Source organism: Arabidopsis thaliana, chromosome 2 (assembly GCF_000001735.4).
Source record: "Arabidopsis thaliana chromosome 2, partial sequence".
Taxonomy (NCBI): Eukaryota; Viridiplantae; Streptophyta; class Magnoliopsida; order Brassicales; family Brassicaceae; genus Arabidopsis; species Arabidopsis thaliana.
Window position 1 is genome coordinate 16151259 of NC_003071.7, and position 14660 is coordinate 16165918.

At 35.7% G+C, this 14660-nt stretch overlaps 5 protein-coding genes and 1 long non-coding RNA gene across 13 annotated transcripts; 3 read left to right on the forward strand and 3 right to left on the reverse strand.

Moving 5' to 3' along the window:
- The first annotated feature begins 1214 nt into the window (after positions 1 to 1214).
- Positions 1215 to 2828, forward strand: CDKB1;2 (cyclin-dependent kinase B1;2). Of its 4 annotated transcripts, NM_001336711.1 has the most exons (5): positions 1259 to 1419; positions 1606 to 1926; positions 2009 to 2078; positions 2234 to 2372; positions 2516 to 2828. In NM_001336711.1, exons 1-5 carry the CDS (start codon positions 1293 to 1295, stop codon positions 2606 to 2608), a joined length of 750 nt encoding a protein of 249 aa, NP_001324503.1. In that variant the 5' UTR covers positions 1259 to 1292; the 3' UTR covers positions 2609 to 2828. The 4 variants fall into 4 exon arrangements, with proteins under 4 accessions (NP_001031507.1, NP_001324504.1, NP_181396.2 ...); NM_001036430.3 differs by having other exon boundaries at positions 1215 to 1926; NM_001336710.1 differs by having other exon boundaries at positions 1215 to 1926; positions 2009 to 2372.
- AT2G38630 (Transducin/WD40 repeat-like superfamily protein) lies at positions 2548 to 5350 on the reverse strand. 3 transcript variants are annotated; one of them, NM_129420.5, is made up of 8 exons: positions 4847 to 5321; positions 4620 to 4767; positions 4397 to 4547; positions 4184 to 4309; positions 4028 to 4108; positions 3712 to 3904; positions 3359 to 3629; positions 2548 to 3260 (listed from the first exon to the last, which is right to left on the reverse strand). In NM_129420.5, exons 1-8 carry the CDS (start codon positions 5042 to 5044, stop codon positions 3025 to 3027), a joined length of 1404 nt encoding a protein of 467 aa, NP_181397.2. In that variant the 5' UTR covers positions 5045 to 5321; the 3' UTR covers positions 2548 to 3024. The 3 variants fall into 3 exon arrangements, with proteins under 3 accessions (NP_181397.2, NP_001323434.1, NP_001323433.1); NM_001336712.1 differs by having other exon boundaries at positions 2809 to 3629; positions 4847 to 5350; NM_001336713.1 differs by having other exon boundaries at positions 2809 to 3260; positions 3359 to 3904.
- A 912-nt stretch (positions 5351 to 6262) lies between these two features.
- Positions 6263 to 7402, reverse strand: AT2G38640 (LURP-one-like protein (DUF567)). Its single transcript, NM_129421.4, has 2 exons — positions 6980 to 7402; positions 6263 to 6820 (listed from the first exon to the last, which is right to left on the reverse strand). Exons 1-2 carry the CDS (start codon positions 7214 to 7216, stop codon positions 6467 to 6469), a joined length of 591 nt encoding a protein of 196 aa, NP_181398.1. The 5' UTR covers positions 7217 to 7402; the 3' UTR covers positions 6263 to 6466.
- Positions 7403 to 8849: 1447 nt separating this feature from the next.
- On the forward strand, positions 8850 to 9173 carry AT2G08975. The gene is made up of 2 exons (NR_140445.1): positions 8850 to 8996; positions 9082 to 9173. It is a non-coding gene; the product is annotated as an other RNA (long non-coding RNA).
- Positions 9174 to 9305: 132 nt separating this feature from the next.
- On the forward strand, positions 9306 to 9551 carry AT2G38646 (uncharacterized protein; the record flags this gene model as incomplete). The annotated part of the gene is made up of 1 exon (NM_001124999.2): positions 9306 to 9551. Exon 1 carries the CDS (start codon positions 9318 to 9320, stop codon positions 9549 to 9551), a length of 234 nt encoding a protein of 77 aa, NP_001118471.1. The 5' UTR covers positions 9306 to 9317.
- A 645-nt stretch (positions 9552 to 10196) lies between these two features.
- Positions 10197 to 14618, reverse strand: GAUT7 (galacturonosyltransferase 7). Of its 3 annotated transcripts, NM_001202773.2 has the most exons (11): positions 14115 to 14538; positions 13994 to 14022; positions 13872 to 13913; positions 13722 to 13781; positions 12895 to 12961; positions 12749 to 12795; positions 12353 to 12654; positions 11581 to 11932; positions 10955 to 11485; positions 10595 to 10876; positions 10206 to 10486 (listed from the first exon to the last, which is right to left on the reverse strand). In NM_001202773.2, the coding sequence occupies exons 1-10, from the start codon at positions 14263 to 14265 to the stop codon at positions 10598 to 10600; spliced, it is 1860 nt and encodes a 619-aa protein (NP_001189702.1). In that variant the 5' UTR covers positions 14266 to 14538; the 3' UTR covers positions 10206 to 10486; positions 10595 to 10597. The 3 variants fall into 3 exon arrangements, with proteins under 3 accessions (NP_565893.1, NP_001189702.1, NP_001323491.1); NM_129422.4 differs by having other exon boundaries at positions 10197 to 10876; positions 14115 to 14618; NM_001336714.1 differs by having other exon boundaries at positions 10208 to 11485; positions 14115 to 14517.
- Positions 14619 to 14660: the final 42 nt, after the last annotated feature.

Consider the following 14660-nt stretch of genomic DNA (forward strand, 5'->3'; position numbering starts at 1 on the left):
AAAAATAGATCTGACCAAAGCTGACGGTTTTTTTCATTAAATTCCCTTAATAAAATGGTTGCAAATAAGTTTATTGACCCTAGTAAATCAGTAACGGTTTTTCATAATCAACTTTAAAGTCTTTAAGCCATTTTCTTTCGTTTAGTCAATGCCCTATCATTGAATATTATCTTTGTTTTCTTTTTCATTATTGTAATTTTCTTTTATGTATAGTAGTCCAATAATTTTTTAATATTCAGCCATTGTTTAGTTTCCACATGAAACACACAATTTGTTTATAATCTTGTTTTTCTTTCCCCTTTACATAGAACTTCTTATGATGATTTTTATGAGTTTGTGAAATTGCATACCTTGCACATTCGTAGACCTAGTCAGAATTTTTGTTGTTGTTGTAGTATCTTTATTGTAAAAAGAAATGGTTTTCTTAATGTAACTATCGATCAAAACTGATGCAATTACCATACATGAAATTGGAATGAGTGTAAGAAGAATATAAAGTTGAAATAAATCAAAAATGTGAAACTGAATCAATATCATATGAAGTTGAATCATGTATACTAGAAGCCTAGAACACAAGAAACAACCCACCATTAATGAATAATGAGTAAGAGTTCACAGTCCCAAAATAATTGAAGTTACAAATTCGAACACAAAAAATCAAACCTAAACATTTTTCCAATTGGTTGAGTAAGTGAAAAAAAACTACGTAGTAAGAAATTCTTTTTTTGAGTTTGTGCCAAACATTGAACATTAACGTATAAGGAGAAAACTAATGGGATACAAGCTAAAACAGTTATAGTCTTATTAATTAGTATGTTAAATACTAGATTAAAGTTAAAATGAAGTTGGAAAAGCTCGAAGTTTCAACCAATTAATGCGAAATGATCGACTCTTCAAGTAATATTAATAGTTTAGCAAAATAAATGACTGAAAAATCTTTATTATGGGTTGTGGCTGCAAGCATGAGCTTAGCTTTTTGTACTCAGGGCCGGCTTTACATCAAAGATCATGCATAGATTCATTCAACTAAACATTCACCATGGATAATGAATTGAAATCTATAAACATAATCAAGCAAATATCTTATACTATACTTATCTGTTTAAAATGACTTTGAGTCTTTGACTAATAAAATATTATTGGTACGTGTGAAGCGTGCGAGGGATTCAAATGTTAAACGTTATAGCAAAGAGGCGCCTTTATTTACCAGATCTAAAATCGAAAAGGGGCTTTAGGGTTTATAAGACCCAAACAAAAAACATTCATCAGTCTCAATTCAAAATCCTCCATCAATGGAGAAATACGAGAAGCTCGAAAAGGTCGGTGAAGGAACCTATGGAAAAGTCTACAAAGCAATGGAGAAAACCACCGGAAAACTCGTCGCTCTGAAGAAAACTAGGCTCGAAATGGACGAAGAAGGTATACCACCAACGGCTCTCCGTGAGATCTCTCTTCTCCAAATGCTTTCTCAATCAATCTACATCGTTCGTCTCCTCTGCGTCGAACATGTTATTCAATCGAAAGATTCGACTGTTTCTCACTCTCCCAAATCCAATCTCTATCTCGTTTTTGAGTATCTCGACACTGATCTCAAGAAATTTATAGATTCTCATAGAAAGGGCTCGAATCCTAGACCGCTTGAGGCTTCTCTTGTGCAGAGGTTTATGTTTCAGCTTTTTAAAGGTGTGGCTCATTGTCATAGCCATGGTGTGCTTCACCGTGATCTTAAACCGCAGAATCTTCTATTGGATAAGGATAAAGGGATTCTTAAGATTGCTGATTTGGGTCTTAGTCGTGCTTTTACTGTGCCTCTTAAGGCTTATACACATGAGATTGTTACTCTTTGGTATAGAGCTCCTGAAGTTTTGCTTGGTTCTACTCATTACTCTACTGCTGTTGATATTTGGTCTGTTGGATGCATCTTTGGTTAGTAATCAGCTACTATGTCTCTTTTAATGGTCTTTTGTTCTACTGTTTGGATTACTGATGTTTCCCCATTTTTTTGTAGCCGAGATGATTAGGAGGCAAGCTCTTTTCCCTGGTGATTCTGAGTTTCAGCAACTACTTCATATTTTCAGGTATTTGCTTCTTGTTTTTGATGCCAATGTGTATGTATACAGGAACCAGTTTAGGACTTTAGCCCATTAGGTTCAGTACTCGTGAACTCATTTGGATTATGGGGACTGTCTAGTATCAATATATCTGAAGTATGGTTTTGTTTTGGGTTCTGGAGATTGTTAGGAACACCAACTGAGCAGCAATGGCCGGGTGTAATGGCATTGCGTGACTGGCATGTCTATCCAAAGTGGGAGCCGCAAGACTTATCACGTGCTGTTCCATCTCTATCTCCTGAAGGAATTGATCTTCTCACGGTAATGCTCTTTTCTAAAATATGACCATTGTTGGAGAAGTGGCCTAAGATTCTCTTGCATACTTGATCTCTTTAGTAGATTCTTTCTGTTGGGGTTCGTTCCTAGTTGATGATAATTTGTTTTGAACCTTTGAACAATTGCAGCAAATGTTGAAGTACAATCCAGCAGAAAGAATTTCAGCAAAAGCAGCTCTCGATCATCCCTACTTTGACAGCCTTGACAAATCTCAGTTCTGACCTCTGCCAAATTACTGATCAGGCTTCTCTTTGGAGTTCTGAAGCTGATGGCTCAAGTTTATTGTCTTGGTGTCTTATGCTGTGTGCTTTAGAAAGATTTGTACTTAAACTAAACAATCTGAAAACCTTGTTTGTTCAGCGAGAGTGAGAGAATCTTCTTTAAGTGGCCAATTTTATTTGTTCATGTAAACAAGTCTATCAAAGCAAAAATGGTTAACCCTATTAAGCAGACAAATCATTAGTGTACATAAATGAGAGACGAATTTGAAATATTTGCTGTTTCATTACAACGACAATTGCTACTCAAACACACAAGTAAATTACATATCTCATGATATTACACAATTGAGAAACAGAACAAGATACAGAGATCTCTTGTATTAATGTAAAAAAAACAAAACAAATGATGAGTAGCTTCAATTAGACCAGACATGGAGGAGGCCGTGTCTGTTTCCTGTGTATATTTCATTCCGTTCTTCGTCGTAGAAGAGAGCGGTTATGTCTTCCAAAGCCTCAGCAACCGCACTTCTCCTTCGAGAGGAATTCCCCAAATCACTACTGCTGCAGTCCTCTTCCTTAGGAGGACCATTATTTGCTTTTATCTTAGCTAAGCATTTACCAGTCAAGATATTGCTTATGTTAATCGACCCCGCTACATCAACAACCAAAATCACGACAATGTCTCAATAGCAAAACAAAATCAGACCATGAGGTTTCTTGATTTGAAGAGTGGATGATGAGTCTACTTACCATTTCCTTCTATCCACTGATCTTCAGTATCTGCCTTGCAATATGAGATGATCAGATCTTGATCGCTTGTTATGTAGATATTGTTTGTGTTACAGTCTGGATGCCAAAGAAGATGATCCTCAAACGAGGTCACAAGCTCTCCGCGGAAATTCCACACAGAAACATTTCGGTTCCTGAATGTTAGAAACAACTGATTCTCATACAAAAATATGAATGCTGATGGTGTCATGAAGTCAGTTCTGCTAACTTCTATCAGCTCAGCATTTCGAACCTTTAAGAACATAAAACTCTATTAGAAACATAAAAACACAAATATATAAAGCGGCTTGAACCACAAAGACAAAACCACTCACGTCAAGTATTTGTAGATTCTCGTTCTCTTGCTTAACTAGAAGCTTTTCATTGAATTGTTCAATGAAATCAACTTTCTTATTTCGGTGAAGCAAATGATGGAAGGACTTCAGAAGAGTGCCATCTTCGATTGATAGAATCTTCAAAGGAACATGACTCGCAGCTCTCTTGAAAATCAACAGCATTATCCCTGGACTGGTGCAGGTAAAATACATGCACAAGTTAGAGTGACAAGTCTTCAATCCAATCAAAAACACTCCGGAGCAACTCACTTCAACATTTGCAAACAGAAAACATAGAAAGATGTAGAAAAGTCACCTGATCTTAATTTCTTGTACATTTTTGTCTGATATCGAATATAGCAAGGCATAGTTTTTCAGATCAAACACCTTGTAAACACTGCAGAGCAAGACTATGACTCAGTTGAGAAACTTCAAGTCAACACCTTTTGAGTAATAAAGACAAGAAAAGTACCTATCCTGTGCAGAATATGTCAGCACCTTCCCATTAACATCATCAAACTCAACAAAACCTGGCCACTTTAGTGACTCAGACTCAAAAAGAGGAAATCCTGCGTCTGCTTGACCCCTCAGAATATATCTAACAAAACAAAAAACATTACTTTCACAAGTCTGAGAACTAACTTAACAAGACAACAACATCACAAGAGTAAGTAAGTAGACATACTCGATTCTAGTGGATCTGCATTTCAAAGAGCTGTAATTGTCAGAGGCGTAAACAGAAACAGTAATGAGAGAATCATTGTTCTTGTTGTAGAACAAACTCCGAATGACTTCATCAGGACTAACATTTAAAAAGCAAACCTTTTTATTCGTCTCTGCAATTACATACAAACAAACCCATCAAATTACAGTGTCACACAAAGCAAAAAAGCTTAAAAAGTTAGTACCTCTGCTAAAAGATGCACAGACACCAGATAGAGTAAGAGCAAAGACAATGTCACGAGCAGCAACAATCTCAATAACTTTGCTTCGTTTCAACAAGTTAGGTAATGATACTAAACAGTATCCTTTAGGATCATGCGTATCATATTGCTCCTGAATTCAAAATAAAAAAATTCAGCAATTGGAGAGCCAAGTTCAGGACTTTAAAGAGAAAGAGTCTGATACAACATACCACGAGACGCATATTGCGGAATCTCTCTTGAGCAGTGCTGATTGAGAAAGCTCGATCCATACGAGAAGAGATTTCTCGGCGTTGAAGCTTTTTAACGCTATTGACGAATCCATCGGGACGAGACCTCTTCTTAGCAATAACTCTTCTACTACCGCTACACGGTCTAGGGTTTGCTATGATTCTTCTTCCTTCCATCATTCAAGCTTCTGATTCCAAAGTGATGATTTTTAGGGCTGAAGAATAAGAATCCGTAACACTGAAGAAGAGACTGCAACTGTTGCAGCAGCAAAGGCTACCAATGGGGCTAATTACGAAATTTCAGTATCAAGCAGAATTTCTTAAGCATAAACCGGAAATATCATCATAAGAAAGTTAGGCTTATGATATTTTTTCTGAATCTGTAACATTTTTTTTTTTTTTTTTTTATCGGCTAAGTGGCTGAAGACAGAAGCATTGTTGACCAAAACAGAAACAAAGTGTCTGAAGCCCAGGTGTTAAGCCTTTTTGATAGGTTAATTCACTGATCTAATACAACCAAGAAAGCCAAATAAATAAGCAACGATTTGGACAACAACCATTGAAAAAACTATAGTTACGCTGTTTTACGGATTTGGTATGAAATCATAATTAAGATGCAAACAAAAAGGTATGACTATGTAATTTTGCAATTTTAGCCATCAAATTTCAACTAATAAATTTGGTATCAAATCATAATTCGCAATTTACCGCCAAACCCCAATTTTGTAATTTTTTTGCCAAATAACATTTTAGCGCTAATTTTTAGTTTGAACTAAAATTTTAAAACTAAATTTTAGTTTTAAATCTTTAAGTCAAAATTTTATTACACAATTAGGTTATTTTCAAACAAAAAAAAAAACTTATTATGCGATTTAGTATTTTTTACACTGTATTCTAAATAATCCATTTTAACATCAAAATATTGACTTTAATGTTTTGTTATAAAAGATTGCAAGAATATTTTTGGTGTTAATTTTCGATTGTCAGATCAAAATTTCAACCCAAAATATTGATTTTGGGCTTCCCACGTAATGCAAAACCAGATTATGTGTGTTTAGGTGCAAAATCTCAAATATGCTTTTGAAACTAAATCGTGATTTGGCAATTCCATTATTTAGATCCAAGTCAAGAACTAGAGAGAATTCGTGTGAAGTGTGGAATCTATATCATTCGACATAAATTTTGATATTGATTTCCTAGTTCACGATAAATTTTAGAAACAAACTCTTATTTTAGCAAATATATTAGACAATTTGCAATGAAACGTTTAGTAAAAAAAAAAAAAAGGCAATAAAACAGTAACAAAATTAGACATTTATTTTTCTTGTTAACTTGACATCAAACTTTCATGACCGACAGTTATTAAATATAGCCCGCGGCCTAATCATCAGCATCTCTACCAAGCCGTCATCGTTGAATCGTCTCTAAAAATATCCATCGATAAATTGATTGCATCTTTGTAGTATCATCAAAGGCCAAAATCAATACGAAAAAAAAAGTTCTCTATTCATGTGTACATTTAGGAAGGAACACATTGCATAAATTACATAAACAAAAAGGAACTAATATACACGTTAAAAATAAACCTTAAAAAAATGAAAATCAAGAAGATCGAAACATTTGGTCGAGGATGATGGTAAGTGCCATGGCCACACGAGGTTCCATCTCCGATTCAACGATAAGCTTATAGACATCTTTGCCAAAGGCAACTCCTCCGATCACCGTTTCTTTCCTCTTGATCTCCGCCGTTTTCTTCTTGTTCCTCCTCTCATCCAATATTTTGCAGCTTCTTTGACCGTAAGATCCTTCTATCTCGTACAACACCGTCTTCTTTGCGCTAACCCACGCCAAGCTTTTCCGGTTAGATATTATGCTAACGTTCTTTCTCGCCGTGAATATTGGATCTCTCTCTGTTTCTCCATCGTATACCATCCAGCAATCTCCAAGACTCAACTTCTGTTCAAGTCAATTAGCAAGCAAGAGAACTTAAGATTAGTTTCATAACTATTAGTGTTATTTTTTGGCCAATTATTAAGGAATCACGTATAGGTCTATCACTATATATAGATGTTTTTGTTATGAAAAATACCAAAAAAGAAGAAGAAGAAAAAGTACCTTGCGGCGAATGGAGAGGAGGGGAAAGCCGGAAGCATCCATAAGGACGATGTTGTCTCTAGGACAATTCATGTAGTTGTCAACTCTAAAGACAAGCTCTCCATTGGCGTTGTAAACCGTGAATCCGTCGCAGTTGAAGAGAAGGGACTTCTTCCACACCGTTAAAACAACTGCTGCTTTGCTATCACACAAGCTCTCTTCGCATGTGCTTGGGAATTTTGGGTGAACTTTTGTCATTTCTTTTTTTATTCTCTGTTGTGTTTCTTTGGGCTTTGATGATTCTTGTTGGAGAAGATCGATAAGTTGATGATGTTTGAATGTGGGACAAATGAGAAGAGGTCTTTGGGTTTATTTATACAAATGTAGAAAGAGAGAGAGAATGTGGTTCTCAAATGAAAAGAATGGTCTCTCATCTTCTTGTTTTCCACTAGAGAGATATCACTTTCAGTCTATTACTATAAGATATCTTCTCTTCAATTTAGGTCCATTTTTTTTTATGTATTCATGCAAATTAATGGATTGATTCCTTTCTATAATCAAATATTATAATAACGGCCGGTTTTCATTCACCTAGACTCCAACAAAATATTATATTGAAACCTTGTTTTTGATTCCTGTTCTGGCCAATATTGGCCCTACAAAATAGCTTATGGTCTCATGAATAATATAAATTTGACACTAACTCTAGTTCGTATGCTCTATATTTTCATGAATTTTACAGAAACTATACTGTTAGCAACTTAGTATATAGTTTGGCAATTGTATTTTCTTTTTCTTAATTGATAACCCAAGTTTTAAAATCTTATACTAACACTCTCCTCTATTTTATTTTATCAATTCCCGGGTTAAACATTTCTCGAATCGATGTCAAAAAATAAAAATAAAACATTTCTCGAATCTTTCTCTCTTGGTTTCCCTCTACATTTTTGTTATTATAACTAGAGAATATTAATGTGCTGATCAGTACACAAAAAGTAAAGAATCTATAGTAACGAAAACCTACGGGCCATAATCCATCGACACTTCCAGTGCATCTTTTCATAGTGGGAAACAGGAGTCTCTATTTGAAATATTTTCCATGTTCTTATATTTCTATTTCTGCAGGATTATCGTTTTTGTTTCCTCTCCATATTGAACCGAAAGTATTTGATTTGTTCCTTTCAACAACAGACTACATGTGTCCGAACCGAAAGTAATATATGATTTAAACCGAAATAAAAAGAAAGAAAGAAATATATGATCTACTCTCTAAGATAATCAATATATTGGTGATATGAAGTTTAAGGATTTCTATTAAAACCAAAAAGAAAGAAAGTTTAAAGATCACTTTGTGGATCAGTTTCTCGCAGGTGTCCGAATTCCAATATTTTTGGTCATGAGCTCCTTATTAGTCCAATTATATATCAAACATCCGATTTAATTTATTTTAAAAGACAATCAAGTTTTGAATAATTTATTACCATGAACATTGAGTCGAGGAAAAGATAATCTAGTGGAAGATAAGAACGAGTGGATTGCAAAAGTTAAAATATATACAAAAAAATATAACCGAGTTAAGAAAAAATTGAGTTTTGAACCAATCTTTGGTTTTTAATTTTGATATGATGAAGGAGGACCACTATATCATGATTCATGATAATAAATGATTAAACATAAGGAGGTGTGTGGCGGAGAAGCAATTAGCGGTGGGAAGAAAAATAAAACCATCCCAACAAAATTCCACTAAATTTTATACAATTAAAAGTTCTGAAATTATTTTACTATTGATATTTTTCCACGTCCATTGTTATCATGAGTATTCCACTTACGTTGACCTCATTTATTTTAAATTTCTTTCATTATCTATCGTTTGTTTTTAAAACAAAAGATTGCGGTTTCTGCGTCATATGTACAAAAAGCTGATTACGACCTTTGAGAGGTAAGAGACGTCCCACTTTCACAAAAACAAATGGATTGAAAATTACGCGTTGCACTTTGAAGAATATGTTCTCTCTCTTTCTCTTTAATTATACAGATGTAATACAACCTAATAATTCTGTCTTCCTACCAAATCTGATTCCTCACTCTATACACCAACTTATTCCTCAACTTTGCTTTAGTGTTTTTGTGTTGAGAAAACAATTTGCATCTTACCTCGTACGTCATCACTAAATGGGTAAGTACAGTATGTGAATGAAGTTTTCTAAGTAGATCCTTTTTAAAATATGACTATGAGACATTTGATTCCATTCGATGAATATACATTACTACAAATGAATGAAGGGTTGACAACAAATTTTGTTGTCATATATGTTGAGATCGACCAGATTTCAAACCGATCGATATTGAAAATTTGATCATGGGAATATCCGAATATCGTATATTTCTCAAAACCAATCGATATTCTTTCTCTCATCTTCTTGTTAATTATATGTCTAACCATGATTGTGATTGGGATTTGTTTTGGTCTGTATCGTCATCATCCGACGACGATGAAAGTATGTTTGTATATGGTCATATGGACGTGTATGCGGTGGTTATAAAATGGTCAAGGTTAACTGTCTTTATCTCCCTCCTAATCCTTACCACTTAGTCAAGCTTTATGCTAAGATGGGACTTCATCGTTACAATTTTGCTTGAGGTCTCTTTCTTCTTTCTTTATACCACATGCATGCTCTTTACTTATATGTATTATCTCTATACGGATATAACATTATACCTACACTGCACTTTATTTACATAGTAATCAATGTCTTTCTTGATTTGTACGTTACCTCAATTAGGGGAAAAACTATCAGCTCAAAATTAAAGTACAAGGACTGTAAAGGTTGCGATGGATCCATTTACCTCTGTGCTTTAAACTATTGAGACCATAGTTGTCGACAAAGTTATTTGGTGCGTTTGGATTTGTGAAGTGTGGATTGGTTTTTGTGCAGCTTGTGTTTTTTTTATAACAATGTTTCTGCTTGAATCATTTAACATGTGCAAGGATGCGAAACTTTCTTTACTATTTAGTGTAGCTTCCTGCTGTAATGTTGCTACAGACACATTGTATGGTCAAAGTTTCTTTACTATTTACTATTTAGTTTCGCATGAGCAAGGATGCGAAACTTTAACCTACCGAGGAAAGGGCCTCCTCCGCTATTGCAACAGACACACTGTCTGAGAGAAATCCTTCATAAGACCTGATTGTTTTTGCTTTCTGAGAAGAAGCTTCAACACCATGGATAAATGTACTGTGCAAACTAGTTAATAAGAAATAGATTAAAAAAAATCTTATCGCCTTCTATTTTGGTACGTCACAAAAGTAAAGAATAACAAAGAAACTACATGACAAATTGGAAAAACAACGCGAGGAAAAGAATGGCACATCTCTTTGCCAAAAATCATATACAACATATCAAAGTTCTTTCACATCCTCTTTTTTTTTTTTTTAATCATATCAAAGCTTTTCAAATCACCATCATCACGTCTCTTATAATCAATTTGGTATGGCTTCTGCATGCTTCTTCCCCTTCAGCATTTCTCCTGCAATGCATTCGGGTTTATTTACCCAAAAAATTGAGATGTTGCACTCTAAATCTTTTCTTTGCGTGTGACCTTGCTTCTAAAAGCATTGGCCGTGTAGCTACTTACTCATCAAGGATTCACGTTACAGTCACTCAAGAACCGATCTTCCCGACTCAGATGCCTTCTCCAATAGTTTTTGTAATTTGGGATTCCCAGCTCAAGCCACGGCTTCATGTTCCCGTTATAGTGCAATATGGCTGCGTTTTTTATGGCTTGTGCATTGATGTAGTAGTCATAACCAAGCCCTGATAGAGCCCATTTGTCGTCAAGAGCATATACTTGGTCTTGAAATGTGAGCAAGCTTGCCTGCAATGCAATTGCTTCGCTCGACTCATCTCCACTACTCATCTGCTGCACATGAAAAAAGGAAGTCATTGCTCAGAATCACCCAATTATCTCTTACAAAAGGTTTTTCAGGAAACTGACCTCTTTATAATATTTTTGATAGGTTTCTGAAACACCCAATGCCCTCCATCTAGCAAGATCAACGACATTCAAACCAGACATCCAGAGACAAGCATTGGTATCAAAATTTCCTCTCTTGAGACTCCTTAGCTGACCCAATCTCACAGTGCACGACTTAACAGCGCCATTCACTTTCCCTTCCATATCAAGGTCCCAAAGGGGAGATAAGTCTCGCTGGACTACAACGTCATCATCCAGAATCACAACCTTCTCCAATTTGTCAAATAATTTGGGAAGAAGATAGTGAGATTGAGAGAAAAGGGATAAGTAGTGTGTTCTATTCTGTTGAGACGCCAAAAGGTCACCACTGGGGAAGGAAACACGGAACTCCGCAGACAAAGACAGTTTCATATCAGAATCGTCCAGCTCGAGTTTTTCAATGTTCAATACTTGAACAGTTGATTGTTTGCAAGGATTCCTAATAAACCATTGTTTCATTGCAAAGTAATTCTGCTCGTCTGTCAGTACATGGAAAACAAAGTTTTTACTGTCCTGAAACATCAATAACCAACCAAGAATTAGAAATCAGAGTTCTATGACTGCATGAAAAAAAATACTAAGTAAAGAAAACTGGATTTAAGACGCACCCTTGCATGTACAACCGTTGAGTTGATCACAACGGACGATGCTAGTATATTATCGGAGATGATAACAAAGTGAAGTAATGAGGGATCTGAAAATTTCTCACTAATGGGATCCTCAAGTGAATCTGACTTGAAATGTTCCACAGTTAGTCGCATTGACAAGCAATGAAGACTCTTAGGCATTGTCTGTACTGCAAGCTGGTAGAGGAACACACTCTGTTTCATGTGGAAACTAGCTTCATCCTCAGTCAAATCAAGGATCTGTCTCAATTTCTTGTCAACATTGTTACAGTCGACTGGAAAAGACTTTGCCTTTGCAATTACAGCTTCCATCTTCTGCAACTTTTTATCAACCCTGACACAACAGTGTTAAGAGATACCCAGTAAGTACGTTTAAAGAAATTAGCATAGGATTCTACACATCAAAGCTTCTCTTGAGAGAGAACAAACAACATCCATGGCGTCCTCCTATCATCTAGTACATTAGTTTACTAAATTATACATTGGTTTAAGATATTGAGACCGATAAGGCTTCAAAATAGTGATATTTCTGGATGTGCTGCCCACTGGATAGGTGAAGAGAGAATGTTATGATAAATATTTTCTATACCATAAACCATCTGAAAGCAAGTAAACCACTAGAAAACAGGATGTCCAGACAAACTGAAGGCAAACTAGGAGAGATTCATGTGACTAGAATCCAACAAAATCTTTTCCAGTAAGGAACTAACTTTCAGTACAAAAATGATTAAACCCAAACTGGTAGAGAACTTACTGTGGTGGAAGGTCAGCATCTTGAGAACTTTCACTAAGAATACGCTCAAACTCTTGGATATTCTGTTTCATATCCCGAGTCAACTTGCTTTGAGAAGGCATTTTAGCAATACTGGGATAGTATGCTCTAGCCACAAACAGCTGGTCCTTCATTTGCTTCACCTTGGCATCTTTCATTGGTTCCTTATTTTCCTCCCTCCAGAGGCAGTAGCTCCCATATTTCACTTCACAAGTTCTCCAAGTTTCATCACCACTTACTATTTTCCTCTGAACACCTGTATATGAGGCTTCCGATTTTGTTTTCTGTTCACAGAAGAAAGCAGAGTAAGGTTAACGTTAAATGATTGGTGAGAGATATAAAGATGTCTACTAAGGAAACCACTTAATATATTTGTACATTTGCAGGGCTTGGATTGGCAACAACAGTTGGGGACACTGGTAATCCTGCAGATTAATGGAGAGACCAGACGTAAAGTATCAGACCAGAATCAATATAAAATAATGGAAGAGGAATTTCAAGAAAGTGAAGCTTGTAAAGCAGACCTCTTTTTTTAGAATCAGTGCCGCTTGTTGCATTCACATCTCTGGAACCCACGTTTATGTCGCTTTTCTAGCATGTGATACAATAAAACAAAACATAAGTATAGAAATTGTTACAAACAGTTTAACCATCTCACCCAAGGAACTAATTCTTGACCTTGCCCAAGACAATTTGAGATACATTAAGCAACATAATTCATGAAAGTATTTCAACTTTCTAGTCTCATGAGATAGTCAAATATAAAAAAAATAAAGAGATCATTCATCTAATTTCTCTACCCTTTAAGCAACATCACACAAAATATACGGCAACTGATTAACTACAACCTTTTGACCTATAGTTTGTTTGTAGTGCCAGTAAAGTTTCCAGATTCACTGGCTAATATTAGCATTGGCATCTTGCATAGCTTTCCATGAAACGAAAAGGCATCTAAGTTTTTTCTAATGTTAGCATTGACATCTTGCAAGAATACTGTGGCAAACCTGATACAAAGCCTATACATTTACAAATAGCCCTATTATCTGTAATCAAACTACAAAGCCTATATATTTTACACCACTTGAAAGACAAGATGTGAAACATTAATGCCAATAATTATGACAGAAACATACTTCAATAGTTGAAAATTAAACATATATAGACCAGATCTGAAATGTGTGTGTCAATTAGAGAGCAGTGTGTAAGATAATGAAGTGCTTCCAACCACCATAAATGCTTTGACTCTATGGGTACATGAAAAGATCTAAAATTTCTGTCAAAAACTACTAATCTATAACATAAATGGAACAGGTCAAGGCCTTTAATCCACACTGAAACAAGTGGAACCAACCTTGGGAAGAACTGGATTGATTTTTTGAAGAACCTCATCGACCCGTTCGGATACATCTCTCTGCAAAACCAAAGAAAGAATATCAAAAGCAGCAAAAAGATTTTGGTATAAAAAATGAGAATCGAATCAATCAAAGGAGAGTGACATTACCTGTGTATGCTTAGTAGCATTGATTCTGGTAAAGCTCTCAAACTGATTCCAAAAGAAAGAAGATTCAGAACAAAATCAAAACACACCAAAACAAACACACAAAGAAACGAGAAATTGCTTACTGAAGAAGCCGGTTGAACAGTGACAAATCCTGAAAAAGTGAAAAAGATGAGATTAGATCTGAAACAGAGATCGGCAGAAAAAAAGCAAAGAGAGTGTTAGAGAGAGAATGATAAGAGATACCAGGAGAGTGAAAGCCATTGTGAAGACCGAGTAAGAAAGCAAGAGGAACAAGCATAGAAAGAATAACAAGAACCAAAACTCCAATCACCAGAACTTTCCACCGGCGTTTTCCTCCGCCACCACCTCCTCCACCACCGCCTCCGCCTTTCATATTCCCGATTTAGAATTGAATGAAATGTCTTTCCCAATTACGAACGCATTGGATCCCCAAAACGTTGCCAACGATCTCTCTATCAATGTCTCTCTCTGTTCTCGATACACTCAAATCATACTCTCGTCGAATTCTCTGTGTGTGTGTTGTGTTGCAGAATGCACAAGTATAAGTGTTTCTGCACTTAGCCCGATCGCATCGTCTCTTTCCCCTTTGCTTTTTGCTACTTGGAGGAAGAGAGAGAGAGATACACACACATACACACATACACACACACACACACACCTCTTTTTTTTTCACACGTGTGGCTATGTCTCCGCCGTTTATTATTTAACCCACTTGCAAGATCTATCTCCAGATCATAACACGTGTCTTTTCTCACACGGTGGTGAATT